The 20,153-nt window shown below is 34.4% G+C and overlaps 1 protein-coding gene across 1 annotated transcript in view; it reads left to right on the plus strand.

Moving 5' to 3' along the window:
• The first annotated feature begins 2,561 nt into the window (after positions 1-2,561).
• The window catches only part of LOC112051638 (heterogeneous nuclear ribonucleoprotein U-like protein 1), a 31,475-nt gene continuing 13,883 nt past the window's right edge, over positions 2,562-20,153 (plus strand). Inside the window, exons 1-17 of the mRNA XM_052887217.1 lie at positions 2,562-2,852; positions 5,575-5,708; positions 6,175-6,356; positions 7,023-7,066; positions 7,765-7,907; positions 8,157-8,291; positions 8,875-8,985; positions 9,094-9,178; positions 10,145-10,281; positions 11,277-11,382; positions 12,292-12,404; positions 14,903-15,060; positions 16,064-16,253; positions 16,614-16,793; positions 17,455-17,578; positions 18,092-18,170; positions 18,574-18,694. Of these exons, the coding sequence (XP_052743177.1) occupies positions 2,723-2,852; positions 5,575-5,708; positions 6,175-6,356; positions 7,023-7,066; positions 7,765-7,907; positions 8,157-8,291; positions 8,875-8,985; positions 9,094-9,178; positions 10,145-10,281; positions 11,277-11,382; positions 12,292-12,404; positions 14,903-15,060; positions 16,064-16,253; positions 16,614-16,793; positions 17,455-17,578; positions 18,092-18,170; positions 18,574-18,694 (2,172 nt within the window). The 5' untranslated portion in view covers positions 2,562-2,722. The remainder of the gene's footprint in view (positions 2,853-5,574; positions 5,709-6,174; positions 6,357-7,022; positions 7,067-7,764; positions 7,908-8,156; positions 8,292-8,874; positions 8,986-9,093; positions 9,179-10,144; positions 10,282-11,276; positions 11,383-12,291; positions 12,405-14,902; positions 15,061-16,063; positions 16,254-16,613; positions 16,794-17,454; positions 17,579-18,091; positions 18,171-18,573; positions 18,695-20,153) is intronic.

The raw sequence follows: 20,153 nt of genomic DNA on the forward strand, positions 1-20,153 counted from the left end.
TCTAGTTTATCTATGCGCGTCGCTGGGACACAGAACATAACCTCTGCACTATTAAGGCGAAGTACATACATGGCAGTGGGCGTTGGTATGTGTTTTTCAGATAGGTACGGTGACAGGCTGACAGTCATATGTATGACGTTCATAATATAATCCATTCAAAATCCGAGTTCCAAAAGGGTAAACAAAAAACCTCATATACGAACTTTAACTTTGAAAACGAAATTTTCACTGTTGCATATAATAATCACTCATAAAGGTCTTATTTATTAAAGTGAATCATTTGAAGTTTATATTATACATAAAAGTAACTCAAAATTAGTAGTTCAAAGTAATATTTGAACGAAACACTAAAACATGCCGTATATGAAGTCACAGACGAATAACTAACTGAACACTTTTGAAGTTTTGACAAGTTTGACATACAAAATTGACAGATGTACTAGGGCTTGAAATTAATAATGAACCATAGAGTGAATGATAGGAACCATCAAAAACGATTATAAAAACGAATATTTTTAATGTGGTCTTTAATGAAATAAAACAAAATAAATTAGCCTTCTATTTTTTACTATTAATACACAGATTAATCAACATTATACAGATGGAACGTACGGAACACGACGCTGTCGTAGCCGCAACAAATACGAAATTAAAAAATGAATACATTCTCGAGTCAGTACAACACGAACCGTCGCATCAGTAATTTTCAATATTATTTAAGAAAAATGGCGTCTTATGTTTTTAAATATTTAAAAAAAATGTTGTAGTAATGTATTCAAAAACAAAAAATAATTTAAAGAAATTAGGAAAACGCATGTCTTTTTAATTAGTTTAAATGATTTTTTAAATTTAGCGGGCGATTTCAGTCTTTACTTTCATTAGCCAGACTCTAATTGCATGGTCTTAAAACTATACAATATGGTAAACGCTAAAAAAATTGAATGCAATTGACAAAGATTTACTTGTATATTAATAAATACAGTGGTTAATTAAAGATTGAACAGGCATTAAAAAATGTAACTGTACTAAGCCTTCCGCCATATCATTGCGAATTAAACCCCATCGAACTTATATAGGCTCAGCTAAAGTCGTATGTTGGAAAAAATAACAAAACCTTTAAAATGGCTGAGCTCAGAGAATTAATAAATGATGGGATTCAGCGAATTGGCACGGTATCCTGGCAAAAATGTATAGGCCATATTATAAAGGAAGAAGACAGGATGTTACGACTAGATGGTATAATAGATGATAAAACAAATACGACCCCAGAATTTATAATTCATGTCTCAGACAGCGTAGGTAACAATGAAGATGACAGTGATGAGTGGTGATGAAGAAAAGATGTGCGCAAAAACTTATGAAATATCATACTGTATTGAAACTGTATACCATTAAAAACATGAAACGATATTCAAAAATTTTCATTTCTATTCCAGTCTTGCCCTTACAAATAATTAAATTTTTAACCGAATTCAAAAAGGAGGAGGTTCTCAATTCGTTAAAATATGTGATAATATACATCCATCAAATCGGATGCAAATCTTTATACGCCACATTCCATTCCATGGTTGATCAGATCTAGCTACAACGATATTAATATTTCAACATTAAGATCCGTATTCAAAGATCTATAATTTACATGCTGTTTACAACGTCGCAAGGTAATTTATAACATAATTGAAACGGTTAGTATTTGCAGCAGTTGGTTGATTATTCATTTTATCGTTCATACACTAGTAGTCAATTCATGTTTCACTTCACTATGGCTACAGTGACAAACAGTGACAGTTGATCTGACGCCATATTTGTTATAGATTCTGGAACTCGGGCATAGAGTACATTGAATAAACTCGGGTTTTGAATAGAGTTTACGTAATAATATAGTGAATCGCGGCAAACTTTCAAGTGTGAAAACGAACTGTCACCCGCAGCATCATAAATGATACGAACTTTACAAGTATGGATAAAATATAAAGCAAATCAGTCAGTAACTTTTTGTACATATTACGTTTTCTGTGCTAATGTATTAATTTTCTAACAAAACATTAATTTAATAATCATTAAATTCATGTAGACGTTCATACTGGTTCATACTCTCCGGAACTTAGATACATATTACATAGGTGTCAAAGCTCCGGAAGTATTGGTAGAAAAGTAGAAATAAATTATCTATGCCGCCAACATTCGTTAAATATGTTGCCAGGTTTAAATTGAGCCTTTTTAAGGGAAAAATCATAATTTTGTAGTTTTGTAGTAAACATACGTCCATTACGTCCATTAAACATAAATGTATGATATCGATGATATCTATCTAAAGTACTTGTAGTTGTAGAATTAAATTTCATGTCTTTTCGTTTTTAAATATTTTTGGTTTCTAATTATTCTTTTTGATTTACTATAAAAAACACAATTCTTTAATTTCTTTGTTTTAATTTTAAAATTACTTGACTTAAGATTAAATTGTTTTCATTTTAATTTTACTAATCAATAGCATATAGATTTTGTGAGAATTAAGCAATTACGTTACCTAAACTGTTTTCATAATTTCAAAACTGGTCACATTTATATCACCGCGCGCCGCCATATTGGTTAGCTTGGCGCTTTTCTCGTGGAAGATAATTTTCGCGAGTTATGGGTGTATTTAAGAAATTCATATGATTTTAATATTGTGACATTCATATTTGTGAACTATAGTGCATTGAACATTTGTTGGAACTTTAAAATGGATCCCGCGAAGATGAAAGTGGTGGATCTTCGATCCGAGCTTGGGGCTTTGGGTTTGGATACGAAGGGTAACAAACCGGCATTGGTGGAAAGGTTAAAGAAGGCTCTAGAAGCTAAAACTGGCAAATGTAAGTATACAATGCAGATTATTTCTAATAAAATGCCAAATAATTACTATTTGCGACTATCCGATTTAAGCACGTGTGGCAAAAATTGCCGCTTCCACCATTTTTTATTCCGTTGCTTATTTACGCATGACGCGCGTTCTTTTATTTCCCGTTGCCTAAATATTGTTACAAAGCACTTACAGGGAAACGTAAGACATTAAAAATAAACATTACTGAATAATTTATTATAAAATTCTGTATGTGTTGTTAATTGATATAGCCATTTCACGTTTATCTCTTCGGCGGTAATTCAATGCCAGTTGTGTTAGTTTTTTGATAGATGTAAAGGTTATATCCCTCTATAATCACTGTAATCACAAGTAACTATATCTTTCTCTATTTACTAGTCTAACGGTATACTGACTTTTACATTACAAAAATATTCAGTGCTTGGAACAGTGCATCCCAGTAATATTGGGGGGTTATAATGGTATAGTGCCGATACTACCACTGTGCACCAGCCAACTGAAGTCTGTTACACTGGGAAGTTACTCGACATGGAACTTAATCCATTACTATTTTAATGATAGTTTGGCCAGGAGCTTTGTGGGCAACCTACTGAATAAGTCCCTGAGAAGTAAGTTGAACACAGGATGTGTTCAACTTTGGTTGACACTAGTCAACTATTTATTTGATTTTAATGCACTAACAATAAAGTCAAATAATAATAACTTAAACATATTTGTATTAATCAGTTTGTAATGGCGTTAGTGTGCTTGTTGCTGTGGGTATTCATGCCAAGTACTGTAAGCCACTAACAGCCAAAAATGTGTTACTGCTTTAACTAATTGGCCGCATACTAAATCTATACTAATAATATAAAGCTGAAGAGTTTTTTTGTTTGTTTGATTGAATGTGCTAATCTCAGGAACTACTGCTCTGATTTGAAAAATTCTTTCAGTGTTAGATAGTCCATTTATCGAGGAAGGTTATAGGCTATATACCATCCCTGTATTCCTACGGGCACAGGAACTATGGGGGTGAAACCGCACGGCATCAGTTAGTTTGGTATAAAACACATCATTACAACAACCTTCTTCCATTATTATAATGGGTGAAGGTCGTTTATAATTCAGATGTTCTACTAGTAAGGTCTAATATGATTCCTTTTTTTGATATGAAAACAATTGTTCTCCTCCAGGGTATTTCTACATAGCCCATTTATCTATAACATAAAACCATCACAAATGCTCCATGGTTCACCAAGATATCGGAATTGCATGAGTATCTAGACATAAAAATAATCAAGGAAGAGGTTGAACTCAGATCAATGAGCTATAAAAATTGCATCATTATCCATGAAAACAAACTTGCTACTGCCCTCAGTGTCCCAATGTAAGTGTCCCAGTGTACGAAGGCTAAAGCACGCATACATATGGGATTTCCTAAAAAAATAAATATCAAAAAAATCAATAACAAAGTAAATTAGCCAGCATGACCCTCAATGGAAGGTCAGCTGCACATGCCATAAAGTATGCTCAAGCAATTTGAAAAATTAAAAAAAAAAAAAAAAAAATTATCTATAACATGGGATATCCATTGTAACAAATTACAATGGATCAAAACATTGTTGATATACATGGGATAAAATAATACAACGGATTGTTATACACACATACTAGTGACATGAGCCTTATCTATCAACATATTTTGTACTGGGAATTCCACACTACATTAAAACATGATAGTGATAATGAAGCAACCGCAAAGCAAAAGCAATTTGCATGTAATTCCGCTACTGTAGCTAAATATATTTGTTATCTATATAACTAAACTTTAAAAATACAATAAAAATTTAGAATTCTATTGCATTCATTGAACATACAAGCTGGGTAAATTAACTAGACACATAGCTTGGATCTTGGTATGTTCTATATTATTTATTAGTTATATATTATTATATTAGTTAGTAGTTAGTAAATACATGCTATTTGCACTTTAGGAACTCTAAGTTGTTCTCTTGAATTCAATTAAATAAAATATAAAAGTAAAGCTACTTATAAATAATACAAACAATAGTGTACATAAGCAAAATAATATAAGCATTACAGTAAATGTTTGGATAAAAGAAATAATAGTTAGGTAATATAAATTCACACAAAAATTTAGGAATGTAATACAGTAGAACTTCTTCATTTTGAATCTCAATAACCTCTACAACTCAAGCAAAATGTTTGTCAGTTTCCCTTCAAGCCTCAAAACCTCAATAGATCAATGATAAAGGGGCCCAACTCATCACTGAATGGTCCTGGTTCTATCCCCTTTTACAATTTGCACAGCTTTTAATATTATTAACTGTAAAGGTTATGAATGCTAATAGCTGACATCATGTCAATAGATAGAAAGAAAGAAAGAAAGAAAATAAATTTATTCAAATTTAAAAGTTACAAACAGTATCCTTAACTAAAAACAGCATGTCTGTCTGTAACCCTTAAAAAGGAAAGGGTGTACAGCTCAGCATATGCCGTGTACTATATACAAGCAAAACACACGGCGCTGATTTTTAGCTGAGACCCGTGTCATGTTGTGAGATAATATTCATTTATTTCAATTAGGCTTACAAGCACTTTTTAAACGTCAGGTAATAATATTTTAAGATAATGGTGAATTAGTAGTTGAAAACTTATAGTAAGTTGATAATATAAGACTAGTCCAGGCAATAATGACTTTTTTTATTCATCAGCAATTGCTGATACAACACTCTTGGACACTTCAACTGAAGATGCGGATGAGCCTGCAACGCCTCGACGTCCAGTTGCAGCTCCCAGGACTACTAGACGATCATCGTCATCTAGATTATGCTCCACACCAGCCAAGGTAATTTTCTGACTGCAGGAGGCCTAAAATGAGTCAGCCACATATCCCATGAAGATTAAAACTCATTGTCAACCAATAGCTGAATCGAAAATATTGCTCTTTTTGTTAAGATCAGACAAAAGAGAGACATCTATATTTTATATTTAAATTTATAGCTTTTCTCTGTGAAAACTGACCAATCCAAGTGGCAATGCTACTTAAATGTATCAAGAAATTCAAAAATCAAAATAATTTAAATACCTATTAAAGGAAGGCTTAGTTTACTAACACTTTCATAATAATCTTTTAACTTCTACAGTGATTCAAAATCATCTAATTGAATAATATGAAATGAATATAAACTTGTTATAGTTAGTTTCTTCTCATGATGGAGGCTGTCAATGCTTGATCATAGTCATCTTAAAAATAAAAAAAACAACTTTTTGACCTTTTGAAATTTTGTATGCGATTATAAAATATGTAACAGGCTTCAAGAGAAGATCCTCCAAAGATTGATGAAGAGGCAGATGAAGACTCGTCAGCAGAGGAGACAAAACAAGACTCCAAAAAACCTGACATACCATCGTCACCGGTGAAGCATTCGCAAGAGGAGGAATCTGATAGCAATAAAGGCAAAGGAGATGAACTTTATTCTATAGATGATGAGCAGTGAGTATCAAAAACCTTTAGTATCCCTTTTGTTTTTGAGCAACAAACATTTATTGAACATACATTACATCAATACTAATATTATAAATGTAACAGTAAGTCTGTCTGTTACCTTTTTACATATTTGTTTGTATAATGGCAAATGGGACCTTGGAGCAAAAATAGGTTGTTTTTTGAAATAAAAATGGAAGGGGTAAAATAAAAGATGAAAATTAGAAAGTCCTTAATTTGTACAGTTACAGTTATAAAAATTAGTTCATAAATCATAAAAAAATACGAAATATAATGTGATTCAAGAATTTTTAAAGTTCAACCCCTGTAGTGGTGAAGAGTTTACATTGATTTACACACGGACGAAGTCGCAGGCGTTCGCTGGTACATAAATAAATAAAATAAAAATAACCTTTATTCTTACTGCTTATTACATATATTGTACTTAATACTACTTAATTTATTAAAGCAGAGAAATCAGTCCTTCAACATAGGCCTCCTTCAAACTTTACCACTTTACTTGGTCTCCAAAAAACATACATTTGTATTGAAAGACAAGAAAGAAGAAAGAAAACACTTTACTTTAACAAAATGAATGAAAGTTTACACTGATTTTCTCGCAGAAAAGTGTATGCCAGTATTGTTATATCTCTAAAACCCTTTGAATTGTTGCAGGAGCCAATCACCTGTAGAAGCTAAACCTGATACAGATGATCAGAGTAAGTTTTATTTATTTGTGCTACGAACATTTATACACTATTCGTTTCCAAACTGTTGGAAGTGCATGGTATTCATCATCATCATCAGCCGCTATTTGGCGAATTTAGGGGACAAATACCGTACAAAGAATGAGATCACTGATCATATTATGTAATTGTAATCATCTAACATTGTTTTTTAAAGAAAATTACATAAATCATAATGATTTTATGCAAAGTGGCATTAGTATAGTGGTAGTAGCAAGTAGTAACGTCATTTTAACGAAAAATCGCCATTTACGTAATTATGTTAAAATAATCATGTTTGATGATCGTGAAAACGAAAAAAATTTAATAAAAAAAATTCAACCGACTTCTAAAATATGAAACATAGTGACTAAACTAAAAAGCAAAAAATAACATCATATTAAGTTCTATATAATATCATTGTGTTCTAACTGATGATCAGTTTGAAGGCGGTATAGGAATGCTCATGTAATCATGTTCATTTCTTAACAAACATTATAAGTTATTAATGACATGTTCTTCTAGGCACAGTGGTAATTTTGTTAATTGTCATGTTAGTTATAGATAGTAGTAAGAATTTGATTAAATTCATAAAACTAGACCTTTAAATTATAAAATATTAAACATATAATATATATTATATTATTATATATTTATTTATATTATACATATAATATTAAACATTTTTGTAGATGACTCTCAGGAAGAGATGCAGGTTAATGATCAGGGTGAAAAAGATGACAAGCCTGATAAACAGAAAGACGGCGAGGGTGACACAAAGAAGGAGTCAGGTGATGAGGAAGAACAAGAAGAAAAGGAGAAAAAGAAGGAAGTGGTAAGCTTAATTTTAAGAGTTAAAATTAATCTACATTAAGAAATAACAGTAAATCTCCTAGTAACAGAAATAAGAAAAATTTATAGGTTTGGTGTTGAAATTACCCATTATTGGTTATATACAAAGTAGTTTTATTTTACTTTATCAAGGTTTAGAGAGAGTGAAAACTGTTATAATGGGCTTAACTTCATAAAATCTGGTTGTAAATATAATACATATCTAACGCTGAAGTGTATTTCTTTGTCGCAGCGTAAACGGGAGTTAACAGAAGAGGAAGAGTGGGAGCTCCTCAACGAGAGATTGATAGTGAAAGAGAAGGAACGGTTGGAGAGGGAAAAGAAACAAGCAGAGGAAGATGCCAAACGCTTGGAAGAGTTCAGTAATGTAAGTACAGATAAATATAAAACAAAGTATCACCACCACATCTGATTGTCTGTTAGTGATAAAATCTAAAAATTACTGAACAAATTTTGATGCAGTTTTCGCCAGTATATATATTTTTTCATGAGGAAGGTTTAGGTATATAATTTTTTTAAATTCTGTGTGACTTGCTTGAAATGTGACTATAGTAATGGATTAGTTTAAAGATAGAAGAGTCAGAGTTTTCATGCAGGCAAAGTCACTGCTGTTCTAATGTAAAGTAGGCAAAAAAGAGTCAAGAAAATACAAGATTTTGTTTTATTTATTATCCTTGAATCTTAAACACACTTGTTTCTTCACAAAAAAGAATTCTTATAGTAACAAAAAAATGGTTAGAAGTGGCATCAAATACTTTCACATATACATTGAATTTATTCAAGAAAAAATATATACAGACAAACCTCCTCCTTTTTTTGAAGTCTGTCTGAAAATATATAAAAATTAAATATACAATAGAGCTTAAAATCTAATACAAACCCGTTTACTAAGATATAGTTATGAACTTTTTGAGGAAGAGAAGTGACAATTGACTCTTGCATTATTCTAGAATCCCATAAAGTTGCAACGTCTGAAGAAGAAGCAAGAGAAAAAGAAGCGTTGGAGAGACTACTACCGTTCCATAGAGGTCACCAACGAAGTACTCGCGCCGCCCATCGAAGTAAGTTTACTTTTTTTGGACAATCTGTTATTGAAGAAGAATTTATTATTATTATTGTATATAAAACAAGTCATGGATATCATATATAAATATATTATTGGTTTGTAGGAGCCACCTCGAAACAAGAAACAACCGGTCGAGCCCAAATTTGTGGAGCCCGAACTAGATGACAACAAAATCACTCTGTCTTGGTGTAAGTATTAAATTGCTCTGATATTATATATATGCACGTAAATCTTTCGCCCTCTCCGGACCATTGATATACACTAAAGTCAACAGAGCACTTAAAATCACACACGTGTCGAGGTATAAATGCAAACAACTCTTAAATAAATGGTTTGAGGAACCGAAAAATTGCTGAAATTAAATTAAACTATGTGATTAGCGCATGGATTAATTTATTACCATTATACATAAGGTTATTAACATACACACACTCACACATTCCGCCACACACACCACAAACACAAACACACATACAAACCCACCACCACACACGCATATTCACATAATATATATCGTAATTATTTTGAATTATATAAACTTAGCATTAACTAACCACCTAACTTAACTTTACTACCTAATTTAACTTGTTTGTCACACACTTCATAAACTGTTATATTCTTGTTTTTCTACTGTGGAAGAAAGTGATTACCACAATACAGGGAATCCTAGTGTGGAGATCGCAGACTTATGTAAATTATTTTTATGTGTACTAGTGAATCAATAAATATTATTATTATTATAAACGCGTAAGTTTGTTGCGCGCGTAAACGCGTATGTTACTTCTTCTTTTTCTTTCTTCTGGGCGGTTTTCGCACTTGGCCATACGCCATACATTTACACAGGCCTTTAATATTACATTTAAACACATATCCTGCCATAGTTGGCGTGCAAAAGTTAACAAATCTTACAAATTAATTTACAAATTACAAACTTACATATGTTACTGATTGTTGCACAAAAATTGCTGAACATATATGGCTGAAACTTTGAAAAATTATGTATATAACAGAAAAATTATACTTCTTTCACGCAGCAACTACTGAACTGATTTCGGTGGTATATAAAAAGGATATTAATTACATTCTGGATTAACACATAATTAATTTATTACTCGGGTGTTCACTAGTACATAAAATATTCCTCTGTTTGACAGATGACAGTGACTTGAATCAGTACTTGGAGCTACCGGAGCTAAATTCCGTGGTGCCGCTCAGTGAGGGTGCCTTTGCCCACGCGTGGGCCGGCGTCAGGGCGTCGCACGGCGTGGCCAGTGGTCGGGTGTGTTACGAGGTAGGTTATTTGATATAATTATCTTCTTAACTGCTGTGGAAATTCGTGGAGGGTCTAATTTCCATATGCGTTCGCCTCTAAGAAAAAACCCTGTAATGGGCTGCTAAAATAATAATGAATTTCGATAAAATGCTTTCAATTAAAGACATGAAGAACATGCAGTGTGATGTGTGAACTTTGTAAGGGCGATGTCTCATTGGTCCATCGCGTTGCGTCGTCGCATCGGATAACGCATATGCGACACCTATGTTGCGATGACGCATGACGTCGCAGTGCAAGAGGACGACGCACGTATCCTGTCAGTTTTTTTATTACATTATAAAGGCGAGCGTGGCTGCACCTGCAAAAATGCTTAACTGTAAGCAATGATGTAACCTATGATAAAACGCGCTTGCCTAGCCATGTTGTAAGAAACACGGAAGCTAGAAGGGCATTCCATATCTTCGCAGTGGAGATCAGGAATGAAGAACTGAAATACATCCAAGAGACATCAACTACGTATGGATGCAGACATCTGCGATGCCTGACAGTTCTATGGTAAAAAGGTGAAGAAGGAAGCCTCAAAAATGCATAAAAAACAAATACACACTGTAGTGTTTGTGTATACTAAATAGATACCATGAGGGGGGGGGGGGGCAATGACGCAGTCTGTCACCGGCCTTCGACCTGAGTGGTCGTGCGCGGTCTGCTTGCCTTACCAGTGTAGAGATGAGCTATTGTATGTATTGTATTTAATATACACAAACACTACACGCACGGTCCGTCGTCCTTTGAAAAGTCGCCTGCTACGATGCAACTGTTTAATATGGCATGTTATTTAAAATATATGGAAAACGACGCAGAGTCGGCGATTACAGGACGCAACGTAATGCAACTCACTGATGAGGCATCGCTCTTTAGTCTTTTCTTCTATAGCATAGTGGTTCATCAGTTGATGTTTGATATAAACAAAGACAATTTTGTTTTTTTTTAATTAAATTATGTACATGTAACAGGTTCGCATGGGTACAGTCGTGACAACCACAGAGACGACGGAGAAGGAGGTAGTTGCGAGCGGTTTGCGCGTCGGCTGGTCCACTGTAGACTCCACATTGCATCTCGGTATGATTGTAACCATTGACCTGTTTTAATAATGCACTGCACCTGCACAATCGTGTAGAAAATTTCACATACAAACTGGCCAATTTTGCTTTGGCAGTTTTAGAATTATTGGTAAAGAAAATTATACCTTAAGTCCTTTAAATATAGTCCAATATTCAATAAAATTCCAAATTCAGAGCATATTCAAGCTTAAGAAATGAGTTTAAGGTTGAATTTGCAAATGTGACTGTTTGAATTGAGTGCCAAGAAGTTGTGCTTGGCTCTCATTGAGTGGGTACGTTTTTTAGTTGCTGATTGTGCATTTTAATAGGAGATGCTATAACTTACTCGTATATGAAACTAGCGGACGCCCACCAATCTAAAGTTCCAAAACAACAGTTGAGTTAAAATTTGTTTGTTTGTTACGAATAGGCTCCAAAACTACTGGACCAATTTAAAAAATTCTTTCACCAATGGAAAGTTACATTATCAGTGAGTGACATGGGCTATATTTTATCAGCGTATTCCCGCTGGAGTAGCAACAACGCGGTGGTAACTGTAGGGTTCTGCTAGTTGTAAATTACCTATTTTTTTATTCTTTACAAGTTAGCCCTTGATTATAATCTCACCTAATGGTAAGTGAAGGAGGAGCTGGAGGAGCCACTTGTAAGGAGGAGAATGAAAATGCAAACTCCTTTCGGTTTCTACACGACATCGTACTGGAACGCTGAATCGATTGGCGATACGTCTTTGCCGGCAGGGTGGTAACTAACCACGGCCGAAGCCTTTCACCGAGCAGACCTGGACCAATTAAGAAAACCTCAATCGGCCCAGCCAGGGATCGAACCCAGGACCTCCGTTTTGTAAATCCACCGCGATTACTACTGCGCCAAGGAGGCCGTCATATTAAACATAACGGTACTGTGACAGGCGAAGGAGAGCTGAGCTGGGGCTTTGAGAGCACCGGCCGCGCTGTCAGCAACGGCGAGTTCAAGGAGTACGGGAAGGCGTTCAACGAGAAGGACGTGCTCGGCGTCTACTTGGTGAGTAGTGGTCACGGTCATTTATGTGACGTCACTTTGCGAGTTTCACACAGGCGCAGAGATTAATTCCATACTGAACATCTAGAACAGCGTTTCTCAACCTTTTTCAGCCACGGGCCCCTAGGAAATCAAGAACAGTTTTCACGGACCCCCTTGATAAAATAAACAGAGAAAAAAATCATAATCAATATCTGGCATCATTGCCCAATGAATGCGGGCAACTAACAGCCATAAACTTCAAGTACTTTCATGAGTGGAATAAAGTTGTTCAATACTTCAAATATTGCTTCACCTGTAGTGTGCGAAGGCCGAGGTAAACAAAATAAAAAATCCTCACTTATGCTGTTGTTGTGTTCGTAATGAACATATGCAAGCAAGTTTGCTTTATTTCTAATATCTGTGCTCTCATCTAAAAAGAATAAAATCTGCTCGCTTTAAGTACCTAAGCGTAGCGATTACGAGATGCGACCATTTATGTATGGTCCAGAGATGACACCGCGGACCCCCATACACATACTCGCGGACCCCCAGGGGTCCGCAGACCACAGGTTGGGAAACCATGATCTAGAAGACTGAATGATAAGTGGTGATGTTACTTACGCTCCTTTCACACAGACGCGGAGATCAATTGTACCATATGGACAGCTGAAATTATAAAACCATCCTATTTTCCAGAATATTTAATGTGTGAACATGTGAATTGTAGAACCAACTTCCAGCTGCAGTATTTCCACAATACTAATAAATCCTATAATCAAATAATTAACAAATACTTCAAAGACTTCATTTCGTATTCATTCGTATTCAGAGTACCACCAATGTTGCAGGCAATTATCTCATAGTCACTTAATGTCATGTGACACACAATGTTTACCTGATTGTAATGGGGTCAAAATGGCGGTGATAGGTGTGAATTGCAATGTAATTCTGTTCTGTGAAACTGAAAAAAATTCAAACGCTTTTCAAGTATTTAGGAATGTCATTTCAAAAACTTTTATATAGCATTATATATATTTTAATTGCAATAAGTAGTAGTAGTAGGTAGTTTAGGCTATCTGAATTCACATTTTTATAATTTGCAAAAAAATAATATCCTGCAAAATATGCATATATTTTACTGCTTGTTTAATATCGGGTTGTAAAAGAATTTGCAGGTACATAAAATGTTTTGTATTTACTCTCGTACATTTTATAACGTGCGAGATCGCAAGCAGAACAACAATTCAATCATTCATTAAGTTTTAACTTATTTGAACTATCAAAATTTAAAAAAATTAAAACTTTTAAATATATTAGATACTAATTTAACGTACTGGCATGCAACATAACATTCCTGTAAGACTTTGCATAGAATGCGTAGTAGAGTAAACTTGTACATCTTCTGAGACTGCTAGCATATTAGACTTTTTTTTCTTTAGGGAGAAAAATTCTCATAGACAGTTGTTGTGTTGAGTTATGCCGGACTCTTAATGGCTAAAAACCCCTTTTACCTTCTTTAACGCTAGCATTTATTTTGGTGAGATTGCAGTGAAGTGTTAAATTGTTAATGTTAAATCCAACCAGCCAGACCTGGACCAATTATTAAGAGACCGTGAGGTGTTCTCTGCACAGAGGCCTGTCGGTTATATCTATGCCACAGCCCTATTCGATGTGTATTGTTTATTAACAAACAAATTATAAATAAAAGTAGAAAACGCATGTCTTTTCATAACTTATTTATTTTAATTTATGTATTGTTTTTTATAAAATGTTATTAAAAATATAATAACTATAATTAATTGTTCTGAGGTTATTAATCGTTTTTTTTTCATTAATTTTAGAACAAGTTAAGTCTAATTATTGTTAGGTGTGAAATTACTATCAGTTTACACCCTCAGTTTTTAATTTGTTTGTTGGTAAACAGTACACATCAAGTAGGACTCAGGGTTCCCAACTCAGGGGTTTCCCCCCCAGATTTAGGGGGTAAATAAGTGAGATGGGATTTTTTTAGGGGTATTTTCAGGGATTTTTTGACTCTTAAATATTTTTAAATTGATGATAATTTTAATATTTCTTTCTTGACCTAGCGACTTATAACGACAAATAATACATTATTCTACAACCACTAAGGCAACTAGCGGCAATTTTCATCCAATAAAAAAAATTGTTAAATTTATTCAATATCAACATGTTGTATGATTTCAAAAAATCTGAATCTTCAGGTGAAGATAATATTTTGTAATATTTTGTCTGTATTAAATAAACATATTACAGCATATTATTTCTAAATTATTATGAATTTATATTTTTTAGGGGGACAACTCAATAATTAAGGCAATTTTAGGGGTTTTTGACATAAACTTTAGGGATAAATATTTTCAAGAGTTGATAACACTGGTAGGGCTGTAGTATATCAAAATGTTTATTTAACAAACAGTGTCTTGTCATTAGCTCTATGATCGTAGTTGCTACGGCTAAGTATAAGAAGATTCGTTATCTAAATATATCCTTATCCTCAGGACCTGGAGTCCAGCCCGTGCAAGATATCGTACACGCTGAACGGCGCCGAGCTCGGCACAGCGTTCGAGTTCGACCGGCAGGCGCTCGGCGGCCGGCCCCTGTTCCCGCACGTGCTCACCAAGAACGTGTGCTACCGCGTCAACATGGGATACGATAGGTGAGGCGAGATAGCTTGGCAAGATAACTTCGTTGATGATATGCGGGCGACGGGGGGAAAGACTGCGCGGGTGCGAAATCGTGCGCGCGGGGAAGTGCTGTTTTTGACGTGACAACGATGAAGCCAGATGCAAACTCGAAAAAGCATGACGTCATGCGTTCCCTCGTTCTAGGGTTGCCAACTTTTTTTTTTTGCAAGAAATAAAGTATATCTCGGTATAAGGTTGCCACTTTTTTTTACAAGAAATAAAATATATTCTGGTCTATGAAGATTATTAAATAGTGTTTTAGAAAAACGAACAGTATTTTATTTATTTATTGTTTTAAATACGTTAACTGATATTTTCTTTTGAAAAACGCAACCATTCCATCAGTATTTTCTGACGTTGTCACGTTCAACTGTCGTCAGTAAACCGTTCTTTACAGACAACCGATTTATTTTTTTATCTTCTTTACAAGTTAGCCCTTGACTACAATCTCACCTGGTGGTAAGTGATGATGTAATTTAATATGGAAGCAGGCTAACTTGTTAGGAGGAGGATGAAAATCCAGACTGAAAAAATCGCTTGGCGGAATGTCTTTATCGGTAGGGTGGTAACTAGCCATAGCCGAAGTCTCCCACTAGCCAGACCTGGACCAATTAAGAAAATTTCAATCGGCCCAGCCGGGTTCGAACCCAGGACCTCCGTTTTGTAAATTCATCGCGCGGACCACTGCGCCACGGAGGCCGTCTTTTTGATGCTTTTGTCCTGCTTAGTAAACAAAATTGGTACTTACACATTGTGAGCATCAAATAAACTAGCAGGTATAATAATATTTTGTACTTACGCTCATACAGCTCATCATGCTTTATGGGGTCGCAAGCAAAATAACATTTCTTTTAACTAAACTGTTTTATAAAAAAAACTGTCTTAAAATTAGTGCTCAAAAATTATTTGAATTTGTTATTGAAGCCAAATTCAAAAGTTTTAATGTTTGATTTAACCATTACTTCTTGTTCCTAGATACAACATGCTCTCCAGAACGAAAATTGTAAGAAAAAGGATCGAGATACCGATCGAGGAAGTTCTGGAAGAGAAAAGAAAGAGGGAAGAAGAGATCAAACGGCAGAAAGACGAAGCAACTAAGAGGGAAAGGGAACGTCGCGAGAGAGATAGAAAAGAAAGAGAGGAGAGGCAAAGAAAAAAGCGAGAGGTAGGGGGATTTAAACAAGAAAAACAATTACAAAGAAAATAAAGGAAAACTTCTTTTTTTTACTTCAATTGATTTATTTGCCCTGTTTTATTTTTAACAATGTTAATAAAAATATAATACAAAACATTAAAAATTTATAAAAAAAAATAAACCCTCCCTAATAATAATAGCTTTTATTTATAAAAAAATAAATCTTTATTTATTATTAACTTTAATTTATTGCTTATGGCAATATAGCCAAAAATATACCTAAATAAATAAATATGTATATTTGGACGCATTCTTAAACTGTATACATGAGTTACAGTTTTACTGAAATTTATAATATGTTAACTTAATTTTTACTCTTTTATTAAACAGGAAAGAGAGAAAATAGAAAAAGAGCGCAAAGAGAAAGATGCACAAGAGAAGAAGGAGAAGGAAGCCCAGGAAAGAAAAGAGAAGGAGGAGAGCATGGAAGTGGAAGACAAGGAGAAGACGGAGACAGAGGAAACTCCTAAAGCTGATGACAAAGAAGAGGAAGTTGTCAAGGATCCTAAAGTAAATTTTTGACATCATTTTGAATGCTACTAATTTATACTAATATAATTATTATAATCGCGAAACCTACTAATTATAATCGCGAAAGTTTGTATGGATATTTATTACACTTATAATAAAGACTGCTGAGTGTATTTGACTTAGGTTATATTCTAGGAAAGAAATATAGCTTGTGATACTCACATATAACGTGGCTTTCTAATGGTAAAAGAATTTTCACCTACAATTCCACAAGCTTTACCTCTAATGTTAGTATAGATCACAGATTAATCAATAATGTACAGATGGAGCGTACGGAACACGACGGTGTCGTAGCGGCTACAAATACGAAATTCAAAAGTAATACATTCTCGAGTCAGTACGACACGTACAATTTTCTATATTATTCAAGAAAAATGGCGTCTTATGTTTTCAAACTGTTCACAAAAACTAAAGAACTAAGATGGAGTATTATTTAGGGGTATTAATTATTTTATTAATTTACATAATTGTTGTTAGTGTTAAATTTTGAAATACAAATTATGAAAAACGTTTGTATATTGTAGGAGACGCGTGGCGTTTGTTTTTTTTTAATGGGTTTCGCCGGCTTCAGTACGTTGCATGTAAAGACTCTGGTTACTCTGTGGTAAAGATGTTGTACAAAAAATATATCCTGATACAGGAGAACGGTGAGAAGTCTGAGGCGACGGCCACAGTGGAAGTGAAGCAGGAGCCGATGGAGACTGAGGAGCAGCCGGCCGAAGCGCCTGCCAAGGAGACCAGCGCCGGCGTCAAAGAGGAGCCCTGTATGTGTTTTTTTTTCATCTATGTTTATCGCTAACAGAAAGACAGATGCGGGGGAGGACTTTTGTTTTAAAGTCAAAATGAACATCGATTTCCTATTAAAAAGTGGATGCACAATCAGGGACCAAAAAACGTCCCCACTCAATGAGTGCCAAATGCAAATTCAACCTTAAAATCAATCCTTAAGGTTGAATTTGCTCTGAATTTGGGATTTTATTGAATATTGGACTATATTTAAAGGCCTTTAGGTATAATTTTCTTTACCAATAATTCTAAAACTGTCAAAGCAAAATTGGCCACTTTTTAAGTGAAACTTTCTACATGATTGTGCGGCCTTTCATTATAAGAGTTTAATAAAAATTAAACCAGATAATACTAAATTGTCCTACAGTATGTCTCTCTCTAGTCATGAGATATGTCGATGATGCATCCTAGGAAATAGTACAATTTAATTTAAATTAAAAAAAAGACATGAAAATGTATATTGAAGGTAATATTGGGATACTTTGTTCTAGCCAACGACGTCGTGGAGGTGACAGAAGAAGAGGCGCTCAAAGGATATGCTCTAGACAAGCGCATCAAATACGTCATAAGGTGACTATGATGAGATTTTGCTGCGATTTTATTTAAATTCGTTCGTTTCATGTAGGATGGTCCCACACTAGAATAGGGGTATTCCCCCGGAATAGGGGGATAAAATAACATATGTTATTTTTCCTACGGGAATAGGGATAACGCGGGTGAAACCGAGTGGCGTCTGCTAGTTTATTTATAAAGTTATTTAGTAATTTTTTTTAAACAGAAATGGAATCGACTTCAAAGATGTACTCGTATTTTACTATTTAAGTTATTTTGATTTTGAAAAACAAAATTACTGAACCCATTTTCAGGTAAATAAAATGGGACCAATCTGGAAGTATACTCTTTCAAACAAAAAGAAAACGAAGCTATGGGTTAAAAATAACACGTTATTTAAATTTATACTTTGTTTTCATAGATACACGGTCGATGAGGAGTTAGACGGCACGGAGCCTTGCTTGCTGCCTGGATACATCCTCATAGCGCAATCAGACCTCGTGGAGGGAGCGCGCAGACCCGCCACCAACGCGGACTGTGAGGTACGTCATATATGACATTGATATGACATGTTATACCATCCTTCTGTACACGAGATTTTGTGAGTGGTGTAATTATTGCAATTGTTGCTCAAATCTTTTTGTATCTATATTTATACACTGTGTTAGTTTTCACCGTCTGTAAGTCCAATACAAGAAATCCCTTAACGATTTTAAAAATGACCTTGAGATTCACAAACTGACGAAAAAAAGTGAAAAAATTTAAACATTTTAATTCAGAATATCGCTTGACATATCAGTGAAATTTGACAGAAAGGTAATTTTCCGCTAAGGACGAAGAAGAACGGAAAATCAGTTTTTTTATACTCTGTGTGTTAACATGTTGCTAAAGCTGTCTATATTATATCATTGATTATATGCAGTTTTAGCGATGTCAATAATTGCTATAATTGCATTCACTACAAAATTTTTACTATAAATACTGTTCCAGATTGAGCTAAATGAATATCCAAAATTCTACATAGTTTAAACGCCACATTTTAAAATAATACAAATGACCAACGTCACAAATGAATGTGTAGTACAACATTAAACTCGTCCTGGCCCAGCCAGAAGAAGACAATGCCTAGGTAGAGAAATACAACTTCTAATATATGATAAAAACTGTACAAGGCTGCTGGAATCTTCAAAATAAATCTACGAAACGCAAAATTTAAACTTTAGTTGATATATTAAAATATTAATTATGTGTCTCACAGGCTCTACAAACGTTCAAGATAATTATGACTACTCTGATTAGTAGAATATATAACTTTTGTTCGGAACATCTGTGTATTTGACTAAAAGAATATGAAATACTTATAAAACACTGACTACTATTATTTTATTGTTAATAATTGTATAGTAATAAATAACTTTACTTGCATTATTAATGTGGCTGGTTCGAAACCAGTTTTAATTTTTGCAACAAATATATGATGTATTTATTATATGTATATCACCTCACTATACAATAGAAACTATAAAAAATCTCTGGAGAGATCAAACTGTCGTCGCATTTTTTAAATCCAACGGAACGGACAATACCATTTTGCCTGACACTGTGTTTACCAGAGTTGGTCAACTTCGTCCTAACAACAAACAGTCCACAATGGTTTTACCAGGTCGCCAGGGTTTTGCCAGGTTACCAGGGTTTTACCAGGTCACGAAGGTGTGCTGCTGATTTGGTCAGTGTTAATGACATAATTTTTTCTTAAATAACATGATGACTTAATAAAAAAACATAAATCAATTTTCCGAGAAAAGTGGCGGGCGCTATGTATGGCGATCGCCCAGGCCGGCTGACGATTGGCCGCAGTCGACCGCGCGCGCTCTCCACGGCTCTAGCAGGTATCCGGAACGAGACAACAGAGTCCTGATCGATGCCTTTTTAGGATATAATATGTATTACAACATCTACAATGTGGTATACTACTATATAATGGTATACTTTGATGTCAAT

This window comes from Bicyclus anynana, chromosome 18 (genome assembly GCF_947172395.1).
Source record: "Bicyclus anynana chromosome 18, ilBicAnyn1.1, whole genome shotgun sequence".
NCBI lineage: Eukaryota > Metazoa > Arthropoda > Insecta > Lepidoptera > Nymphalidae > Bicyclus > Bicyclus anynana.